Raw genomic sequence first — 19,241 nt, 5'->3', positions numbered from 1 at the left:
AGTGCACATGCTGCTTTTTTTTCCTGGTCTTATGCTGAAAAGCTGAGATTTATGTACTGTATGAAAAAAAACAAACACAACAAAACAGAAAAAAAGAAAAAATCCTAATGTTCCAAAATAAATGACAGTATATTTTGTACTTTGTAAAGTAATTAAAATGAAAAAAGAATAAAAAGTGAAACTTATGCTGTCTGCTTTTGTACTGATCAAACTGATGAAAATAAAGCAGAGCTTGGCATTGTCTATAAGATGTAACTCTAATTTCTTTTGCTTACAGCCACACTGGGCCTCACACCATTTAGGAAGGCCAGCAGACATCCCCAAGGCTCTCCAGTGTCCAGGACCTATCACCAGGTGTACTGTACCCCTATTGATGGTACCCACCACCATCTCCATCCTTCAGCTCTTCTCTGGGAGCCACAAACATGCCCCATCCTATTTCCTTAAAAGACAAAGTGAGATGCTGCTAGTGTAATTGTCAGACTTAGTTTTACCGGCTCACGATGCCCAAGGAGCCTGCAGAGCTCCAGCAGAGATCCCAGTGAAGCATCCCCAGAGCCCTGCAGCCCTTTCATGGCTTACATTAGGGCAGTCACTTGCTGAGTCCTGAGTCTCAGTCAGCAGCGTGGCTGCACAGCACCATTGCCACATGATTCTCTGCAAGGAGGAGCTGAAGAAGCTGGCTGAAATGTGCAAGAAAAACAGTGAAATCAGGCGTACCATCACCCTCTCACAGTTGTAACCATTTATAGTGGATGTTTAAAGGGAAGCAGCTCAACTGCATAAACTATGGTCAAGAAAAGTATCTCCTTCTTAGCATAGTTAACATATTTTTTACTCTTCCAGTCAAGCATAAGAGCCTTCATGTAAGAAATTAGTGTGGGATTGCTAATCTGAAATGCAGCCTTATTGCAGAGCACTGCCTTGAGGGTTTAATCCATTAATACACAAATAAATCAACACAGGCACTGCCATACAATCTCAGCACTGCCTGTCACTCCCTGCAAAAGCAACTGTCATCTTAGGGTAAATAGCAGGATTTAGGCTGTTAAACTGGTGTTCAGACCCTGAAGACACTGCACACACTGAAGGCTTTTAGCATTTGAGTTACCTCACCTGCCCAGGCTCACACCTTTGAGCAGGAGGTGCTGGGCCACTGGGGGATGGGCAAGGCTCCAGCCCCTTGCAAAAAATGCTACAAAAATAGATTCTGATGAGTCATGATGAAGTAATATTATTTTAGGAGTTATTATTTTGAATGCTGCAGGCTAATTAGTAGTTCTCTGAGTCATTTGTTTTTGAAGGATCCTGCAGAGAAAAGAATCTGTTGTAATGCAACAAGTGCCCAAGATAATCTTTGTCTTACAGGCACTCGTGTGTTTTATTCCCAGCTGGGCAGTTTGCTGACAAGATGAGCCCAGCCTTGCTGTGCAGGGGCTCACGAGGTGGCCCAGGGGCCATGCTGGGGCCAGCTCTCCAGCAGGAAATTGCCAGCAGGATGGCAGGGTGTGGACAGGGCACTTGGGCTTGAACCTTTCATCCATCTCTCCTGCAGCTCCTTTAGCCCTCAGCCACTGCTGTGCTCGGAGCTGTACATGCACAGGGCTCTGTGCCCTTCTGGGCTATTTTAAGCCAAACGTGCCGGCATGGTGCTGTTCAGAGGGCGAATTACTCGTGTAATCAATGCCAAATCAAGTAGGTTATTCTAGCTCTAATTTGAGCTGCTCCCCATGTGCATCCCTGGCCCCCACCCCCCTCGCTGCAGGTATATTTAGGAATGCAGGTGTATTTTGGGCTACTTTACCATACTTTGAAGGACAAAATGATACAAAGTTGCCTTGCAGTGCACACTGGTGGTGACCTGGGGTCACCCCAGCATGGCAGGGCCCCTCAGTCGTGTGGGTGGAGCACAAGCCATGCAGGTTGGGCCTGCCTTCAACAGGTAAGGGGTGGCAGGGTGAAGAGGGTATTTTCATTTTCTGAGCCAAGACCGAGCCTATCAGCAATGCTGGCAGCATCTCTGGGAGAACACACTTTAGAAGGGGGAAAAACTGCTGCACAGCAGCAGCCAGGATAGAGTGAGAATCTGTGAGAGACAACCATGCAGACACCAAGGTCAGTGCAGGAAAGGGAGGAGAGAGAAAAACCAGGATTAAGGATGAGCCTGGGAAGAAGAGAAAGGTATGGGAAAGGCACTTTTAGATTTCTTCTTATTCCTGAGCAATAAAATAATTTCTCCAACATGAATCTGTTGTGCTTATGATGATAACGTGTAAGTGATGCCCTGTCCTTATCCCAACCCACATGCTTTCCTTTAGATCTTCTCCCTCTGTCCTGTTGATGCAGGGGAGATGGTAACAGAGCAGCTCGGGCTGCACCTGACCAAGGTCGAATTGCCCCCCTGCCACTGTAACCAAAACAAAGGTGAGTCCTGGTCTTGATGAACTGCAGATCCAGCGCCACTAACCTGGTTCCCACCAAGCAGGGTCTGAGAATCCCACAGACACTGTAATGAAAGCGCAAATGCCCCCACTGCATTAAGCCATACAACACTTCTATTTAGGGCTCAAGACCTCACTGGCATCTCATTAACACGCAGAATTTTCAATTTATTGCACAGCAAGATTGCTACACAACAAGGTATGACATGGCACTAACTCATCCCAGCTCTGCAGAAGGTCCAGCCCCAAGGTGCATTGGGTAACAGCTGTGCATGAGAGCAGCTGAGAGCCCAGCACTAACCAGCCCTCCTCAACAGCAACATCCTGACGGGAATTGTTTGTAACACCTTTCTTACAAGAGTTTTTGAATTTGTTTTCAATGCTTTAATAAGCCTCCTCGTATTAAAAGGGTACAGCTACTTCCATGAGGCTAACAAGACATGCTTGGACAGCACAAGTTGCCCAAGTCACATGTAGAATCAGGTATAAATTAAAGCTAACTAAATGAGAATTCACAGCAGTGAAGGTCTACCAATTTTACAGGAGCTTTCTGCTTGTTCTGCCTCATCCCACTCAGCAACACCTGTTTCACAGGAACGTCAGTAAGAACTGAGAGATGTGTCTCTATTTCTGCGTACACTGGTCCACCTTTCCTGTATTTTATGAAAAGCCCTTCAAGACTTACTTCATCAAGGTAAAGTTTAAACCCTGAGTTTGGTACAGACTTTCATCTAAGGAAGCCAAAATGTGAGTATGTGGTGTCCCTGGGGCCACAGATGCAGTGCCTGACTACAACAAGTATCAGTTCTGCAGGTGTGAAGGTGGCTCAGCTGACTGAAGTTGTTCCACATCACTGCGAACCAAAATGCTGAAGTTTAAATGCAGAGTGCAAGACAGAGAGGCTCATGTATGAAGTCATGCTCAAGAATATTCCTATTACTACTGATAAAGACTTTATAATCACTTTATTTAAAACATATCAGCTTGGATTTTGACAAAATAATTTGCACAGCAGAAGTACCCCACAGAGAGAAAAGACAATTCTGCTTGATGTTTGGAGTGTTTCACAGGGGACAGTTTCCCATTCTTGGATGTGAAATTGGTAAGTGCCTGCTACAGGTACATACAGCTGTTGTATCCTATTTCCATCACCTTACTGATAAGAAGGTACCAAGGAATGAGGCTCTGCTTCTCACCCATTAAGACTCCTTCCCCTGCTAGGCAATCCTGAAAACTCCGGCTAACTGCAACTAAGAGCTGCCATACCTCTGAAAATAGAAAGAGTGCAGGGACTCCCCCAGAAAAAATCAAAGACTCTGTTGTGTGATCAGCACAAGGAGACAAAAGTACCCGAGGAGTAGCGAGCACTGCTGAGATCCATGCCTGAGCACCAAGTCGGCAGGTAGCTGAGCAGGGACTTTGTTTCCAGCCTCCCTCCCATGATAGGCTAGATGGGCTTCTGTCACCATCTATCTGTCCTCCCACAGCCACAGCAGTGCAGACAGCCTGGGACTGATCTTTCCCTGCTGTCTTATTTAACAGTACTTTCCCCTGAAAACAGGTTCTCACTCTTCGAATGTGTTCCTCGGCTGTTCAGCCTTTAGTGCTGACACAGAAAGCCTGCAACAGCCCATGGACACACCACTGCCTTTAGGCCACCACACTGTATCCAGCTGTGCATCCAGTTTCCGCATGGGCCAGCAGCCCAGGCACAGTGCAGCTCGGGGTGGCCAGTCAGGACAGCTGTGATGGGCTTCAAGAGCCAGCAAAACCTCTCTTCCACATAAAAAACAGCTATAAAAAAAACCCCTTCCCCTTGAGAAATAGTTTGGCTCTGCTCAACACTGACACCCCAGAGCTGGTGACAGGGAGTGTCCATAAATCAATGTCCTTTGCTGTAGATTTCAGGCCATGCCAGCCTTCCTTGAGGGAGATGCTCTTCATCCTCAGGCACAGGGAGGCTCACCAGCTTGGGGCTGGGCCTCAGATTCTCAGGGAGCTCATCATGAACCAGCCAGAACACTCTGCATTTCCACACTCCTCAAGGAATGTGCTTCCTTCCTGCAGCCAGGGCAGAGTGTTTCAACAATGCAGAGATGACAACACACCCAGGCACTGCTATGGCTGTCTCTGCTCACAATCACTTGGCTTCACAGAATGAGTCTTCCTTTCCAAGAAGCTCATCACCAAGTCCCTCCATCGCCCTGGCATGGTGCTGAGGCCCAGCAGTATTGCTAGGTAAAAGACTTGACCAAGCTTACCATATGATCAACTCCACATGCCACATCCACCACCTCACCGGGTACAGTCACCTGGATGAGATACATGAGAATGGGTTATTTATCAAGCTAGTACTTTGCACCTGATATATACTATTTCTCAAGCTCTTCTGCTCAACATGCCAGCTGGTTTCACAGGGCCTTGTACCAATGGAAGTGCCAACTTGAAAACCCAGAAAGAACAAGATGTAGCACCAGGCATGCTTGTGCACTGAGCTGTGAAATACTCCTCTTTTTCCTCCACAGAAGCACATAAAGCTTTGGAAGGACAGGAGAGCTGGCTCACTAGCAGACTGAGACTGTAGCCTCAGCCCATCTGTTCAGCAGCAGAAGCAGCATGACTGAACAGAGAGCAGGAAGAGCATCTGCCCAAGCACCACAAGGATTTGCCTCTTCTCTCATCAGTGAGAAATGGAACAAGGCAAAGGCTCAACTCAGCCTAAGGCAGTTTGTGCTTTGACTAAGAGACCAACTCCTTACTCCTGAAATTACAGGCTCCTTCACTTAAAGCTGACCTCAAACTTGAGGAAAGCAGAGGCTAAAAAAGCAAGTTTTTCCTTAGAGCTAAGAGAGAGGACAGCTGGCCAATTCTTGGACAAGAGGAGGTCACAGACAAGGATCCCGGCACATTGCCATAGCACTGTGAGACAGGAGTTGGCTGTCTGAAGGAGCACAACCCCCAACATCCACACATAGGGAAACCTGGATGTGCCACACTTGGAGAATTCAGAAATTCCACTCAGCCACAGCAATGTGATTGTAGGCAAATGTTCCAGAGCTGGTCTAATTCTATTTATGTTTACAAGGAGGAGAAAACATATTACAGAAACACATCCACTGCAAGCTCAGACACATGAACAGGAAGTCAAGAGTAGTCCCACTGCTTGCCTACCTCCTCTCCTACTTGGCCTTCATGGAGACCAGGTACATCAGTTAGGCTGAACTCCAGAGCCAAGGACTCTTCTACATTCACTGAGTCTGGCTCTCAGAGCCATCTGAGGGAAGGGAGTAGAACTGGAAGTGCTATACAACAGCTATGAAAACAGTTGAATAAGGATCTCCTACTGTAACCTCACAGTCAGTCCAGTGACCCACCATCACAGCTGGGAAGGAAGCCCACCACTATGCAGACCTGTAGCCATGACAGTCTGAGCACCATGACCAAAATGTTCACCTAATTTAGATAAGTAATTTCTTCTGGGACAGATGACCAATACTGGTGGTTTTCTTTGCAGCACATACAAAAGTGAAGAGGAAGGAAGAGGCAGTAAGGGCAGCACGTAGATGATGGTGAACAGGAAGGAGATGAGAACTGTTCAGATGTGGTGGCACAGCACCAGATGCTGTTTCGGGACCTGAAATCGTTACTGGCATAGTAGACTAAAAGGTTTACTGAATACCTCCATCCCTAAGGAGGCTACACAAGGACCTCTGGAAAACAAAGCACTTCTACAGTCATCTTAGACTTCCAGTTCTTTCAGAATTACTCAACAAAACCACACAAAAAAACTAGCCAAAGAATATACTCTTGGCATTAATATCACAATCCTTACCCTCCACGGGAAATACTGGTCTTCCATTCTTCCAGTTCCCAGGCACCCTCTTAGATTCTTGCCCCATACAAACAGTTCTCCTCTGTCTATACAGGAGAAAAAAAATAATAGAAAAGAACAGAGACATTAAAAAGGACAAATTCTATTTTTGATGTTGGCAAATGTGGCTACAGTGCTTCTGTTATACAAGCAGTATGACAGCCACCAATTTACTTCAAGGTACAATAAATGTACTTGTGTTTGGGGAAAATGCCTAATGAGCAGGACAAGCAACAAGTTCTGTGCACAAGTCTTTGTTTCCCCCTCTTACAGCTATTGCTTTAGCATTTTATTTGAAGAAAGAGCACAGCAGAAGAAATTCCAGGGAACCATTTGAGAAATTAATCATTTATGATGGAAGTCGGACAATTGGAACTGATCCATATCAGCTATAAGCAGAGCAAATCCAGTAAGCAAGACAGTGAGATCTGTCCCAAGCCATCACCTGGGGACTGCTTATTCAGCTGCCTGACAGAAGTGACCTTCTAACGACAGCTGGGGAAAAGCAAAAACTTGTGTTTAACAGAGTTAAAAGTTTTATGCTCCTCAGGAAAATATGTAGATCTTGGAAGTGTTTGGATCAGCCCCACTGCAGAGACAACCAAAGCACAATCTATAAAGTATGTATAATTTAATCAAAACATGGTTTCTAATACTTCCTGAACACTAAGGGGAGCCCAGTTACAAGCACCCTGCAACAAGACTGACAGTGTCACATACGCCGCTTGCCCCAAACGACACAGCACCGGCACTGAAGTGCCCCTCCACAAACACTCACTGTGGGTGTCTGTGCTGCTGCCCTCTGCTGCTTGATGTCAAATGACTTTCAAATTCCAAACCCTACTAAGGCTGGGAACCCACACAGGGTGCACAGAGCACACACAGTGTGATACCCTTTGCATATTAAATGTCTGGGTCTGCCCACATCGGGCTGTTAACTCAATTGGTCAGAAATGCCAAGAAACCCTGACATCCAGCTCCACTTAGACTCAGTTTTAATTTGTTCATTTATCATTTATAAATTCGTGCTGCTCCTAAAGTGCACAAATTCTGCACAGAGAAATGGAAAAACTTTCCAGGTTTCCTGTTTGAGAAAAGTTTTTTTGTTTGCTTTAGACAAATAACACTTTCTTAATTAATGCGTAAGTTAGCACAGTATGTATGCCAGAAACCTGCTGCCTGCCCCCCTGCTGCATTCCAGTGTGCTTTCAGTTTCAAGAAAGATGGGTGCTTTTTTTGTGTTTTTCATTTTTTTTTCTTTTGGTTTGTCTTATTTTCTGCCAATAACACAGCAATCTGACTTCCCCACGACAGGAGGATGAGAAACTTACTTGTAAGTGCTGCAAACTGGCCGAGTCCACAGCGAATATGAGCAACAAAGATGTCTGAATTGAAGTCTGACCAGCCAAAAAGGCTGGGTGGGATCATCTCTGGCACTGCTGTCTCTGTTAGGTTTGGTCCTTTCCCAAGAATTCCATATCCCCAGACAAAAATATTTCCTTCTTCTGTATTATAAGAACACATTCTGTAAGAAAGTCTGTGCTTGTGAAATTCATGCCACAACCAAGAGTTAATCAAAACCCAAGCAATATTTTCCTTTCTCACAGACCAGTCTAACACCTTTTGATTATTTCAAATCTGCAAACAATGCATTCTCATCCAAATGCCTCAGTTTTTTCCTAAGATGTGTAAGCAGTCAAGCTTCCCAGGCAAAACTTTCATAGGGAAATAATGCCAAGACAGTGTGGGCTGGATAAAATAATTCAGCTTACTGACTGATGGGATAGAGGTTGAGGGTTTATTATCATGGCTTTCTCCTTTGAGGCGTGCCCAAACCACCAGTAGGCTCATCACTCTGCCTGGCATTCTGCCTTAAGTTGGGTGCTTGAGAAAGTCAGCAGTTGGACAGTGTAAGACAGAGTAAGTTTCTATGTCAGCTAGCTCTGTTCCCTTCACGCTAGAAGCTCAAATGTCTGGTCACCACGACTCCATCATAAATATGAACATCTTCCTCAAGATAATCCTTCATAAAAGCAGTACAATCCCCTCCCTCATTACTTCACTCAGCAAGCCTCTAGCTGTGCTCCCCAGCACTGACAATCCAAGGTACAGTCACTAAGAAACTGCTGCAGACTTTCACTGTTCTCAGAACTCTCTACTTTCTGTCCTAGTTTATCAAGATTTATAAACATGTCAGACTCATATGGAGTCTGAAGTGTGGCCTTACTTCCTCCCTATATCCATACTCATCAAAGGCCACACACAGCCCGTGTGACAGGCAACAGCAGCCATACTCTTGTTCTAGTCTGCAGAAGCTCTCAAAACGGCACACACTGGAAGCAATGCTCTGTACTAGTGAAAACAACTCCTCTAGTACATTCTTAAATCACAGATTTCTCAGTCTCACAGCTCTCCTCATCATGGACAGTACTTACCTATTTCCAGAAAACAACATGTTTGTTCCACGATGTTACAATTCACCTACTGCATGGCCTTGCACTAAAGTGAATGATCCTAGAAGTGAACTCACCTGTTAGCACAGCATTGCCAGTCCCTCCACAGGCAGCCTCCTTTATCTTCCCAATCTTGAATGGCAAATGTCTGGGAACATTCACCTGTATGAGATTGCAGAGGAGTTGTCAGACACAAGGTAAACTGCAAACCAGACACACATTTTAACTTATTCTCTAGTTCTGGTTAGAGCTTACATACACTGGATTCCTGACATAACCTTTATTGCCTGAATAACAGAGTAAGTGCAAGTCCAAAAATTAAAAAAAAAAACTACATGAAATTCATTAAGGTGAGGACAAGGTGGAAAAGGTTACCCACTGAAAAGCTTATATGAAAGACAACAAGGCTAGGAATGCCTAATGTCTGCTTCTATCCCTTGGTTCTCCAAGTCAGACACAACAGGGAAGTCAATAAGTAAACATGTTTGCAAGTTTTCACGATGGACTAGATCACTAAAATTTGGTTTGCAGTGACATTTTTGAACATTCTGAAGAAAAATCACTAGAAGAAAATTGCACTTATTTGGTACAGTCCAACACAACAGAAACATAGACAGCTTGACACATGTAAAGAGCAGTCTCTGATTTCACAGCTCTGCTATTCCACAATTTGGACCTCATCTATATTGTAGCTAAGACTCTTGTTTTTGCCATTCATCCATTTCAGACCCCTCTGACCTCCATTGAGCATCCAGCTAGGAAAACTACTACACAGCATAACCGTTTTCAGGCATTACAGGTCTCAGGATTTAGCCCTACATTAAGGATACATCAGCAGAGGCATGGGAAACAAAGGTTTCTAAAATTTTGCTAAAGCCATTCTAATGCAACTGTCTGCTCCTAGCCTTCTGCCAAGAGTAGCTTGAGTATTAATTCCCTCACTCCACTTCCTAAACTAACTGTAAGATGAGACCATCTGCCTAATGAGTTCAGTACTACAATGCCTAGTGTGAAGTCAGCGTTGTATTTTTGTCCCATGTAAGTATGTTGCAAAAAAACTTTTATCTGTGAGACACTGGAATTTGTTTAAGACTCAGTTATAAACCTACTAAGGATGTCCATTCGAAATTCTAGATTAGCCAGCCAAAAGACTAATTCCTGTCCTGAAACTCGCAAAAGCGCTTGAGCTGGGTCTCATGGAGTTCTTCGACTAACAAACTGGGGTGAGGAGACAGAAGCCTTTGCCTATTAAAGCTGGGAAACATACTGCCCTAAAACTATACAAACATGTCAGATAGGTTGGTTTTATAAGCATAGGTAAAAGTAGTCTGTTATTAGTATTAGTTTATATCAATTTACACTGCTGTCAGAAGGACCCAGAGCAGGGATAAGTGCAACATCTTTAACTCTGTGCACAGCAGCTGAATTGAAACATGTAAAAACACACTCCCAGGCCAACTGACCTGTGTGGTTTCTGTGACAGATGCCAACTGCAAGTATTCTGAATTTCCCCAACCAAAGACATCTCCTTCATCCGAAACAGCCAGACAACAGTCCCCATAGGAAGAGACCTGGATAATGTTTACTCCAGCAATGTCACCATGTAGCTTAGTAGGAACACTGGTGATGTTGTAGTGTCCAAGACCTGAAAGAAAAAAAAGTTGAGAGATGATGAAGAATTTTTTCCAGATGCACTTTTAACGCCTGCATAGGACCATTTTGTCATGTAACAAAATCAGGCATCCTCCAAAAGACATCTTTCTGTCCATACTGCTTAGCTTCAATGGACAAGCAGCCATAAACACCACTTCCAGTAGTCAAAACTACCTCTCTGGAGTACACAACAACTTTATACGATCACACCTGGAAAACAGTCTCATCTCTCTTGTCTGCATGGACCAAAGTGTTTGAAGAACAGTAACAAAGCCAGGCAGATATCCTGACAAGAGATGAAGTTTCACAAGCTGGCTGCATCCTGTCTTCTGCAAGGAGAGCCATGAGCGACAGCACACTGCAATCAGTTAGACAACAGCAAGTGGCAAAAGAGGCTGGGAAGCAAATGCTTTACACGACAAATTGTTGCCTGGAAAAGAGACCAGAATGTAGATGACAGAAAAATGGGCTACAGCATATTGGCACAAAAAACCATGGGAGGAACACAGCTTTGGGAGCAGCAGGACTAAACAGCAGGAATGAATGTGAGGAAGTTCTCTGACAGCAAAAGCCACCAGAAAAAGTGCCTGCCCAAAGATCCCATGCTAAGATAGCAGAGGCTGCCAAAGAGCTTAGTCAGTTCAAAAGAGCAAGAAGCAAAACAGATCCTGAAACAAGAATCAGGAAGGTAACGCCTGCACAGAACTGGGGAGCTAAACTGCCCATGTCACTTCCACATCCCCTCAGAAGCTTTTAACAGCACACATTCTCCTCAGACTGCATGCTTGGATTGCCTTGCGTGGCATCCTAAAGCTCCTCCAAAAATGAACTGGATTGTCTCAGTTTGGTTATACAAGAGTACCAAGAACATCTGCACACAGCTGGAAACATACCAGCCCCTTTCTGTCCACACATGCACGACAAATACACATCATAAGCTGTGAATTGTGACAACTTGCTATATTCATCAATTCCCTGAAAAGCAAACTGAGCTGAGCTCCTACCTGTCTGTCCATCAGCTCCCCATCCACATGCATAGACTGAACCTTTCTTGGTTCTAAACAGACTGTGGTCCTGCCCACACGCTACCTGCACACAAACAAAAAGTCAGAGCTGGTCAGGAAAGGTCATGTGTTCAGACTCAATGTAACGAAGCATTACTGGCAGATAAACTGAGCCTCTACAATGCCCATCACTTCAGATTTTGACCTTTCTCTCCTGATCAAATGGCTCTACAGATGGGGAAGACCAAGAACAGCAGGACACAACACTGAACAGCAAGATACAACGCCAAAACCAGCAGCATATTTTTGATGGAAAGTGATGTTGCAGTTGATTTGTTCTGAAATCCAACAGGGAAAGAAAGCTCAATTCAGCAGTACAACACAATAAAACAGCAAAGGGTAAATAAGAGCTCTCCTTTCCCAGAGTGCTAACGACATGGCTCTTGATGCCAGCTACAAACTGCTATTGATTCCTTGCCATGTAAGTGCTCTAGGTACACAGCTGTTCTCAAATCTACATTTATGTTGAACTAGCAATCATGTCTGCCACAGGCTTGGCATGAATTAAAGCCAAGCAAAAAGTTATTCAAAAGCAGACATTAAAAATTAGCCAAAGATTAAAGGGATTTAATCAACAAGGTAAGAGAGGCACTACCAATATCAAGCACATAACTGGTATCAAAGTACAAACAGGTACCAAGTATTCAACCCTCTCGAAAAAATAAAACCATGAAAAGTCCAAACAGAAGTTTACCAGCCTAATTCAAAACATTTTCAGGTTGTACCATGCCACAGTCTCATCAGATAAACCTAACTGAATGACCCTTCCTTGAAACAGGAGCAATGTTTGCCCATAGAGTATGTCTACAAGGGCACAGATATACTAACAAACTGTTCCTGGGAATACTGCAGCCATGGCAGGCATAGTGGCATTTCTGCTGCTCTGCAGTCCCTTGCTCTCCAGGGAACCTGCCCTAGAGAAATGCTGGCTAGTCTAAGTGATGGTCTCACAGCTCACTTTTGAAAAGGGAAAGACAAAATTCAAACTAAAACAAGCAATATAAAATTGACAAGAGGAACAAGAAATCAGGACAGGAAGAGATGAGGTGTCAGAATGACCTCCCTGTACTGGCAAGCCCAGAAATGGACACTGTACTTCAACAACGCTGAGCAGAAGGGAAGAACCACCTCCCTTGACCTGCAGGTAACGCTCCTCCTAATGCAGCCCAGGGTATCATTTCCCTTCTCTGCAGCAAGGGCACACCGCCAGCTCATGGTCAACATGGCGTCCACCAGAACCCCCAGGGCCTTTTCCTCACAGCCAGTCATCCCCAGCACACAGTGGTGTCTGGGGCTGCTCCTACCCAGTGGCAGGACCTGGCCCCTCCCCTTGCTGAACTTGATAAGGTTCACATAGGCCCAATTCTCCAGCCTCTAGATGGCAGCACCATCCTCTGGTTTATCAGCCACTCCTCACAGTTTACGCCGTCTGTTAACCTGCTAAGTGTATAAGTGTACACTCAGTGATCCAGACCACTAGGGAAAAAGTAAACAGGACTGGACCCAGTACTGACCCCTGGGATACAGCACTCCTTACCGGTTTCAACTTGGTTTCATGCCAATGACTGCCACCCTCTGAGCTCAGCTTTCAATCCATCTTCAGAACTGAGTTCAGATGATCCTCTTACCTGGACAACTCTGCTGTCAAACTCCTTCAGCTGATGAATGAGATAGCTTTCACTAGACACCAAACAACCATCGAGAAGAAAAAAGACAACACAGAAGATTTCAGAGGACTGCAACCGAAAAAAGCAAAGGTAAACCTGCCTTTACTGAAAGCCACTTTATTATTTCAAGAAGAGATTTGTCCACATGTAGTTCCACATGCAAAATAACTGCATGAAGAAGGAACATAATTTTACATTCTCTTCTTTAAGAAATTAAGAACTGTCACTCCTTAAATATAACTTTCCATGGGAATTAGGGAGTAGGAGCAATCCTCAAAAGATGGTCCCTAGTCTAGAATGAGCACAGACACTACATAATACTGCAGCACCTATATAAACACTACACTTAACTAGAGATTAACCAAATATTCCAGAGCGCAGTGTAGTGCTAACATCCCTGTCATTATTTCACAATACCAGGAATTATGAACAATCCAATGACTGACTTGCAGTATCAAGGCTAACAAAAGCTACCTAATTTCAGCTATTTTCTCAAACTCTACACTCCAAGTGCTGAGGATCACAGAGAGAGCAATGAGCAAGATTTCTTCTAGGTCCTGCCAGGGATCAGAAACTTCCACTTACACATTCCCACTATCCACTTGCTCACTGCTATCTTACAGAGCATTTTGAGCATATGCTTTGGTGTGGCCCACCAAAAATCCCTGTGAAGGAAAAGCACTACAGATTCAGAGGCAGTTACAACAGAGATTCAACAAAAGCATACCTCTTTCATAACTAAATGGCATTTCTAACACCCTCAGGAATTGCACATGGCTCTGAGCCATTAAAGGGAGAAAGCCCAACTAATTAACACCAATTACTTCAAGCAATTTATGAAGGCTGGGTTTCCTCTCTACACCCTGTGAGAACTGTCCCATGCTGACCATCCTTTTGTCTTTTGTGAATGTGGTCACCAGAACATTAGTGCCCAGTATAGGTTCAAAGCCAGGCCACTTGTATGACGCCTGCAGCACAAAAGCCTGTTCTCAGACTCCTTAATCTCAAATGGCATGCCTATACTACCAGACTTTTCCCACCTTAGGCCTTTCTGCAGAGTTGTTTTCATGCAATTGTTTTTAACATTAAAAAAGTTCAGGATCTTTCAATTCTCACCTGTAAATTTCATCTTCAATAACCTTCCGGCCACACTGTCCATAAGAATTGTTTCCCATTGTGAAAACTGAAAAACAGTGATAAAATGCATTAGTTTTATTACTGTCCAATCCCCTGAAAGCCTCTTTTCAGGTCCACAAAATATTTTCATGCCATTCTCAGTCTGAAAGGGAGAGCACTGTAACAGAAAAATGGCATAAGCTTTCTTCAAAGCAAGTCCACTTTAATTTAAGTGACCGACTCCATTTTCATCAACAAAACCCAGCAATATTGTTGCAGGCACAGCAGCGGTACCTGGAGCCCATTCATTGGCTGTTTGTCAGGAATTGCCTGGTTCATCCTGCGTTGTCAAGGAGACTCAGAAATAGATCAGTGTTCCCACTGGAATGGTAAATCAACCAACCAACCAGCTCACCCACTGAGAAGCTGCACTGAATCGCCTGGTGCAGCACTGAAGCCACTGCACCACAGAATTCCCAAAGACATGGAGAGATAATTCACAAACAGGATCGTCTCTATAAAGGGCTATTAATTAATTAATTGCTTGTATTAATGCAGCACTCCAGAGCTCCAAGGGGAAAGTAACACAGGAGTATTGGCATAGTCATCCAAAGCTGCATTCAAAAATGTCTGAGTGAACTGACAAACAGGCTGCACTTCAGCCAGGCCTGGGGCAAGATAAACAAACCTCAGACTGAAAAAGCTCCCAACACATTTACAGTTTGAGCCAAGCAGAGCTCACATTTCTCCCTTGCAGCAGCAATCCCACAAAGGCCAACAGCTGCCTGTATTCCATTTACAGTGCAGACAGCCCACCTGGGGTCGGTCTAGTTCTAAAGGACAGAAATCAATTTTTTTTTGAGCTCTTAATAAAAGCATAGTCAGGCATCCCTTGTCCACAGCACAAGCAACATTATACCTCCTTCGCTATCTGTCAGGACCAGGGAATGGGCTCTCCCACAGGACACCTGCAAGACTCGAGTCTGCTGCGGCTTCTCCAGTGGTAATGGAATTGGAGATGGTTCCAAGACATAATCATAGCCCTTAGCTTAATGAAGACAGAAAAATGTTAAGTCAGTAGCTTCCATAAAGTAAATTTAGCATATATTTGCTGATTCCGTTGTACATTCACATACTCACTTCTCCTTTGTTACAAAAGCAGATACATTTTAGAAAGCCAAGATAGAGGCTGACAGAAATTTATTACAGAGAAAGAGAGAAGGTAAAAGCCATGGTGAAGGCTCAAGCCAATATCACTGCCTAATCAAAGGTCCACCACACCTAAAGGCTGAGTTAAGGCTTCAGGTGGCAGAATTGAGAAACTGAGGCTTTCAGCCATATGTTCAACCACTTTGATGAATAAGGCTGGATTACCAGAACTTAACACGAAGCACAAACTAAGTACTGTGTGAAAATGGGCATATTGCAAACAAGATACAAGAGCAAGGATCACAAACAACAAAAAAAGGAGGAAAGGTGAACAAAAAAAAATCTTAGGGCTTTATATTTAAAGAACAGTAGATTAAAGGCTCTTTCAGAAAAAAGGAATGCAGGAAAGACTAGCTAGGCTAGCTCCATAGGGAATAAGAGATCTAACATTTATGAAAGAAAATGACATGCTGTACTTGAAAAAGATTTAGTAACTTGAAGAATATGTAATCAGTTATAGTCAATGGGGGGGGAGCAAAAAAGAACAGCAAAACATAAATCAGTACTAAGGAAAAGGTTAAGGGGAGATAAAAAGCTTTGATATCAAAGAAAGTCACTGTAACAAGTGACATCAAATTCCAGAGGACTCAAATAAATAGTTTGCTCACATGCAGCAGTGCTTTAACTGGTTCTCACTGTCTTCAATAAAAATAATAATTAAAAAAAACCCTAGAAAATCTACACAAGCCCTTTTGCAGTAAGACAGTACTGGATGTGAGGACAGGCAGGCACTGGATGTGACAACAGGATGTTTGTGAATGGCGGGTGCCTGCCATGCAATAGAGCAGGAGCTGAAAGGCAGCCAAGTCTCTGTCTAAAGACACGTGGAAGTCACAAAGCAAAAAAATCTTTTCCTCTCTCTCTGTTCCTTCCAGCAGTGCAACACAGGCTATTAGGATCTGTGGTAATCATCACTGATGGTTGAGGGATTTTGAAGAATAGAGGCAATGAGGTGGCTAAGGAAGAGGAGGATAAGAATGAAATATTAGTAGTTCAGATACAACCATCTAAAAGTCAGACACAAATTCCCCTGGAAATAAAGCATTGTCTCTACAGAGACAGTGTTGGAACCAGTGGGTAACAAAGTTAAGTTTGTAAAACAGTAATGAGCAGCACATCCCAAAAGAAAGCTTGTCTGAGGGAAGTAAGGAGCAGTAGCAATCCCACTGTTGAATTCCCACTTTCAACAGATCCTGCCAAACCCTCTTACTTAGCAGGGCTTGAACTGCAAAACTACTTAACCTATTTCTGGATTCTCTGGTAAAAGTAATCTCCAGGTCAGATGACAGGCAAGATAACCACAAGACACACCTGAGACATCAGCACGTGCAGAACGAAGACACAGCAAGAGCTGAAACCCTTAAAAGCAGAAGTCAGGAGAGGCTTTTCCAGCCCCTGCATTTTGCCGCTGCTGTTTAAGCTCACACTTGCTGTGCACACACACTGCTGGGGATCTATCCAGCGTGCCAGCACAAAGCAGCATCACTGCAAACCTCAGCATGCTGCACTGTAGCTGCAATTTTCTTTGCTTCTCCAAAAAGTTTAAGATTTTGCCCATATCAGATGCATTACACTCTTATACATTATAAAAACTGCTTTTAACATGATTTTCCTCGACCGTTTATGGAGGAATGTCTTCAGAGACAACCATTTTATGATGAAAGTTTGTGTTTCTCCTATTTGCCTTTGGTGAAAAGTGTCCATTTTCTGCACAAAAATCATTATCTTAAATGGTTTGAGAGCCTGGAATAAGACAGAATGACTGAATAATGTGGTTTTCCTTCAAAATTCAACTTGCTATTAAAATAATTTAAAAAAACGCCCTACAGCTTCACAAACAAAACAACCGAAAAAAACCCAACCAACCAAACGACTGTATAAAAAGAGCTCTGTGGGAAAGGAATTTAGTTTATAAGTGCATAGGCAACAGAAGTGAGCAAACCACCCTGACAAAATCGATTAATTAACTAGCCCCTAACATTGTCTACTATCGAACTATAGATTCAAAGCCACCCCTAAACCAACATCCACATTTTCCAGAATAAATAGTTCCACTCCAGCCTGGATGTAACTAAACTCTGTAAGTGCAGTGTATAGAACAGAGGCAAATCCTGACCAAGTACAAAGCACAGAAAAACACAGTTAAGTTCAAGAAAAAGATCCCTTTAAAAAAAAACAACAAGCACAGCCCAGCACTGCATCAAAGCCTCCCGATATTTTTCACACCTTCAAACTGAAGTTTCCTGTACTACAGGTATCCTGCAGTGCCCTCTTGTGCCCCCCCTCTCCCCACCCTGTAAATCTTTAAAACACTCCAATCCTTACTTTGATCTCTTCTGCTCCTCTGGAATCCAAGCTGGGAATCCTTGTTGAGCCCCGTACCCCACACTTTGGTGATGTCCGTGGTATTAGAGGCCAGCAGTGTGAATCCATAACCACAGGCAGCAGAGGATATCTTTAAAGACAGACAAAACCCACACCATTCAGTTAGCAATTGTGGTTTAGAAAAGCAAGTTTCAGCCCACGCTATTTGTTCATCAGCATTCATCCCTCATTAAGCTACATCCATATACGGCCCGAATTCAAGGCACGTACGATTTTGCAAAAATTATCAGAAACATTCTTCTGTGATAAGCACAACGGCGCAAATTCAAGTCCAATTTTTTTGCCTTTTTGTTTTCATGTGCATACATCTTCATTTTTGTATTATTTTGGCCCCATTCAAACACAACAGGAAGACCTGTCTGCTGACCTGCATCAGCAGATTACAAAAAAAAAACAACAACCAAGCAAAAAGATCTTAAAAGAATAACATTCCCGTTTTATTCCTTTTGCCAAAAAAAGCCCAGGACAAAAGCCATGTGAGGAGCAACTGAGGTCACTTGGTTTGTTCAGCCTGGAGGAGAATGAGGTCAGACCCCATCGGGGTCTGCAGCTTCCTCATAAGGGGCCTCATGGATCTCTCCTCTGTGTGAGCAGTGACAAGACCTGAGGGAACTGCTGGAGCTGTGTCAGGGCAGGGTTAGGTTGGATATCAGGAAAAGGCCTTCCCGCAGAGAGTGGTCGGGCACTGAACAGGCTCCTCAGGGTAATGGTCACAGCACCAAGAGAGCTCCAGGAGTGTTTGGACAACGCTCTCGGGTGCGTGGTGGGATTGCTGGGGTGTCTGTGCAGGGCTGGAGTTGGAGTCGATGATCCATGTGGGTTCCTTCCAGCTCAAGATATTCTATGAATGTTCTGACCTTCTCTGCACTGAACAGCAGAGCACAACGAGTGAAACACGTAGGCAAAAGAGTAATATTTTCAAGACAAGCTTCCTATTTGTCGTGTGGGAGGAGCCACGGAGCCACTGGAGGCGAGGCGCGTTTTCTCTGGCAAATGTTCTTCCCACCCTGGTTCTCTTATGCCTCTGACAAAACTACAGATATATACTTTCCAACCTGTATGCTGCTGCAGTTATACCAATAATCATCCCGAGTAACACTGTTATATCGACAAAAAACTGTGAATCACGGCAAAGCCCTTAAACCCGATCCCGCAGCGCCGTTCTCGCTGGGCAGAGCCCTGACCAGGCTCCGGGGGGGAAAACGGCAGCCTCGCCGGGCCGCGCCCACCTTCTCCTCCGTCTCCAGGCGGTACGGCGTGGGTTGGATACGCCGCGGCTTCTTCCAGCCCGCATCAGGCTTCACGAAGCTGGGGACGCCCAGGGCGCCCGAGTAGCTGAAGCCCCACACGAACACGCGGTCCTTGCGCCTGGCCGCCTTCCC

The 19,241-nt window shown here is 44.3% G+C and overlaps 1 protein-coding gene across 1 annotated transcript in view; it reads right to left on the bottom strand.

Moving 5' to 3' along the window:
• Positions 1 to 602: 602 nt before the first annotated feature.
• Positions 603 to 19,241, bottom strand: part of RCC1L (RCC1 like) — a 19,760-nt gene continuing 1,121 nt past the window's right edge. Inside the window, exons 2-13 of the mRNA XM_018076689.2 lie at positions 19,089 to 19,235; positions 17,800 to 17,929; positions 15,185 to 15,313; positions 14,266 to 14,332; positions 13,111 to 13,162; positions 11,423 to 11,507; positions 10,229 to 10,410; positions 8,843 to 8,927; positions 7,644 to 7,817; positions 6,274 to 6,359; positions 4,703 to 4,753; positions 603 to 683 (exon numbers count right to left, since the gene is read on the bottom strand). Of these exons, the coding sequence (XP_017932178.2) occupies positions 618 to 683; positions 4,703 to 4,753; positions 6,274 to 6,359; positions 7,644 to 7,817; positions 8,843 to 8,927; positions 10,229 to 10,410; positions 11,423 to 11,507; positions 13,111 to 13,162; positions 14,266 to 14,332; positions 15,185 to 15,313; positions 17,800 to 17,929; positions 19,089 to 19,235 (1,254 nt within the window). The 3' untranslated portion in view covers positions 603 to 617. The remainder of the gene's footprint in view (positions 684 to 4,702; positions 4,754 to 6,273; positions 6,360 to 7,643; positions 7,818 to 8,842; positions 8,928 to 10,228; positions 10,411 to 11,422; positions 11,508 to 13,110; positions 13,163 to 14,265; positions 14,333 to 15,184; positions 15,314 to 17,799; positions 17,930 to 19,088; positions 19,236 to 19,241) is intronic.

The sequence above is a fragment of the Manacus vitellinus genome, unplaced genomic scaffold, assembly GCF_001715985.3.
Source record: "Manacus vitellinus isolate BGI_N305 unplaced genomic scaffold, ASM171598v3 scaffold_32_pilon, whole genome shotgun sequence".
NCBI lineage: Eukaryota > Metazoa > Chordata > Aves > Passeriformes > Pipridae > Manacus > Manacus vitellinus.
This window is presented reverse-complemented; position numbering and strand designations above follow the sequence as displayed.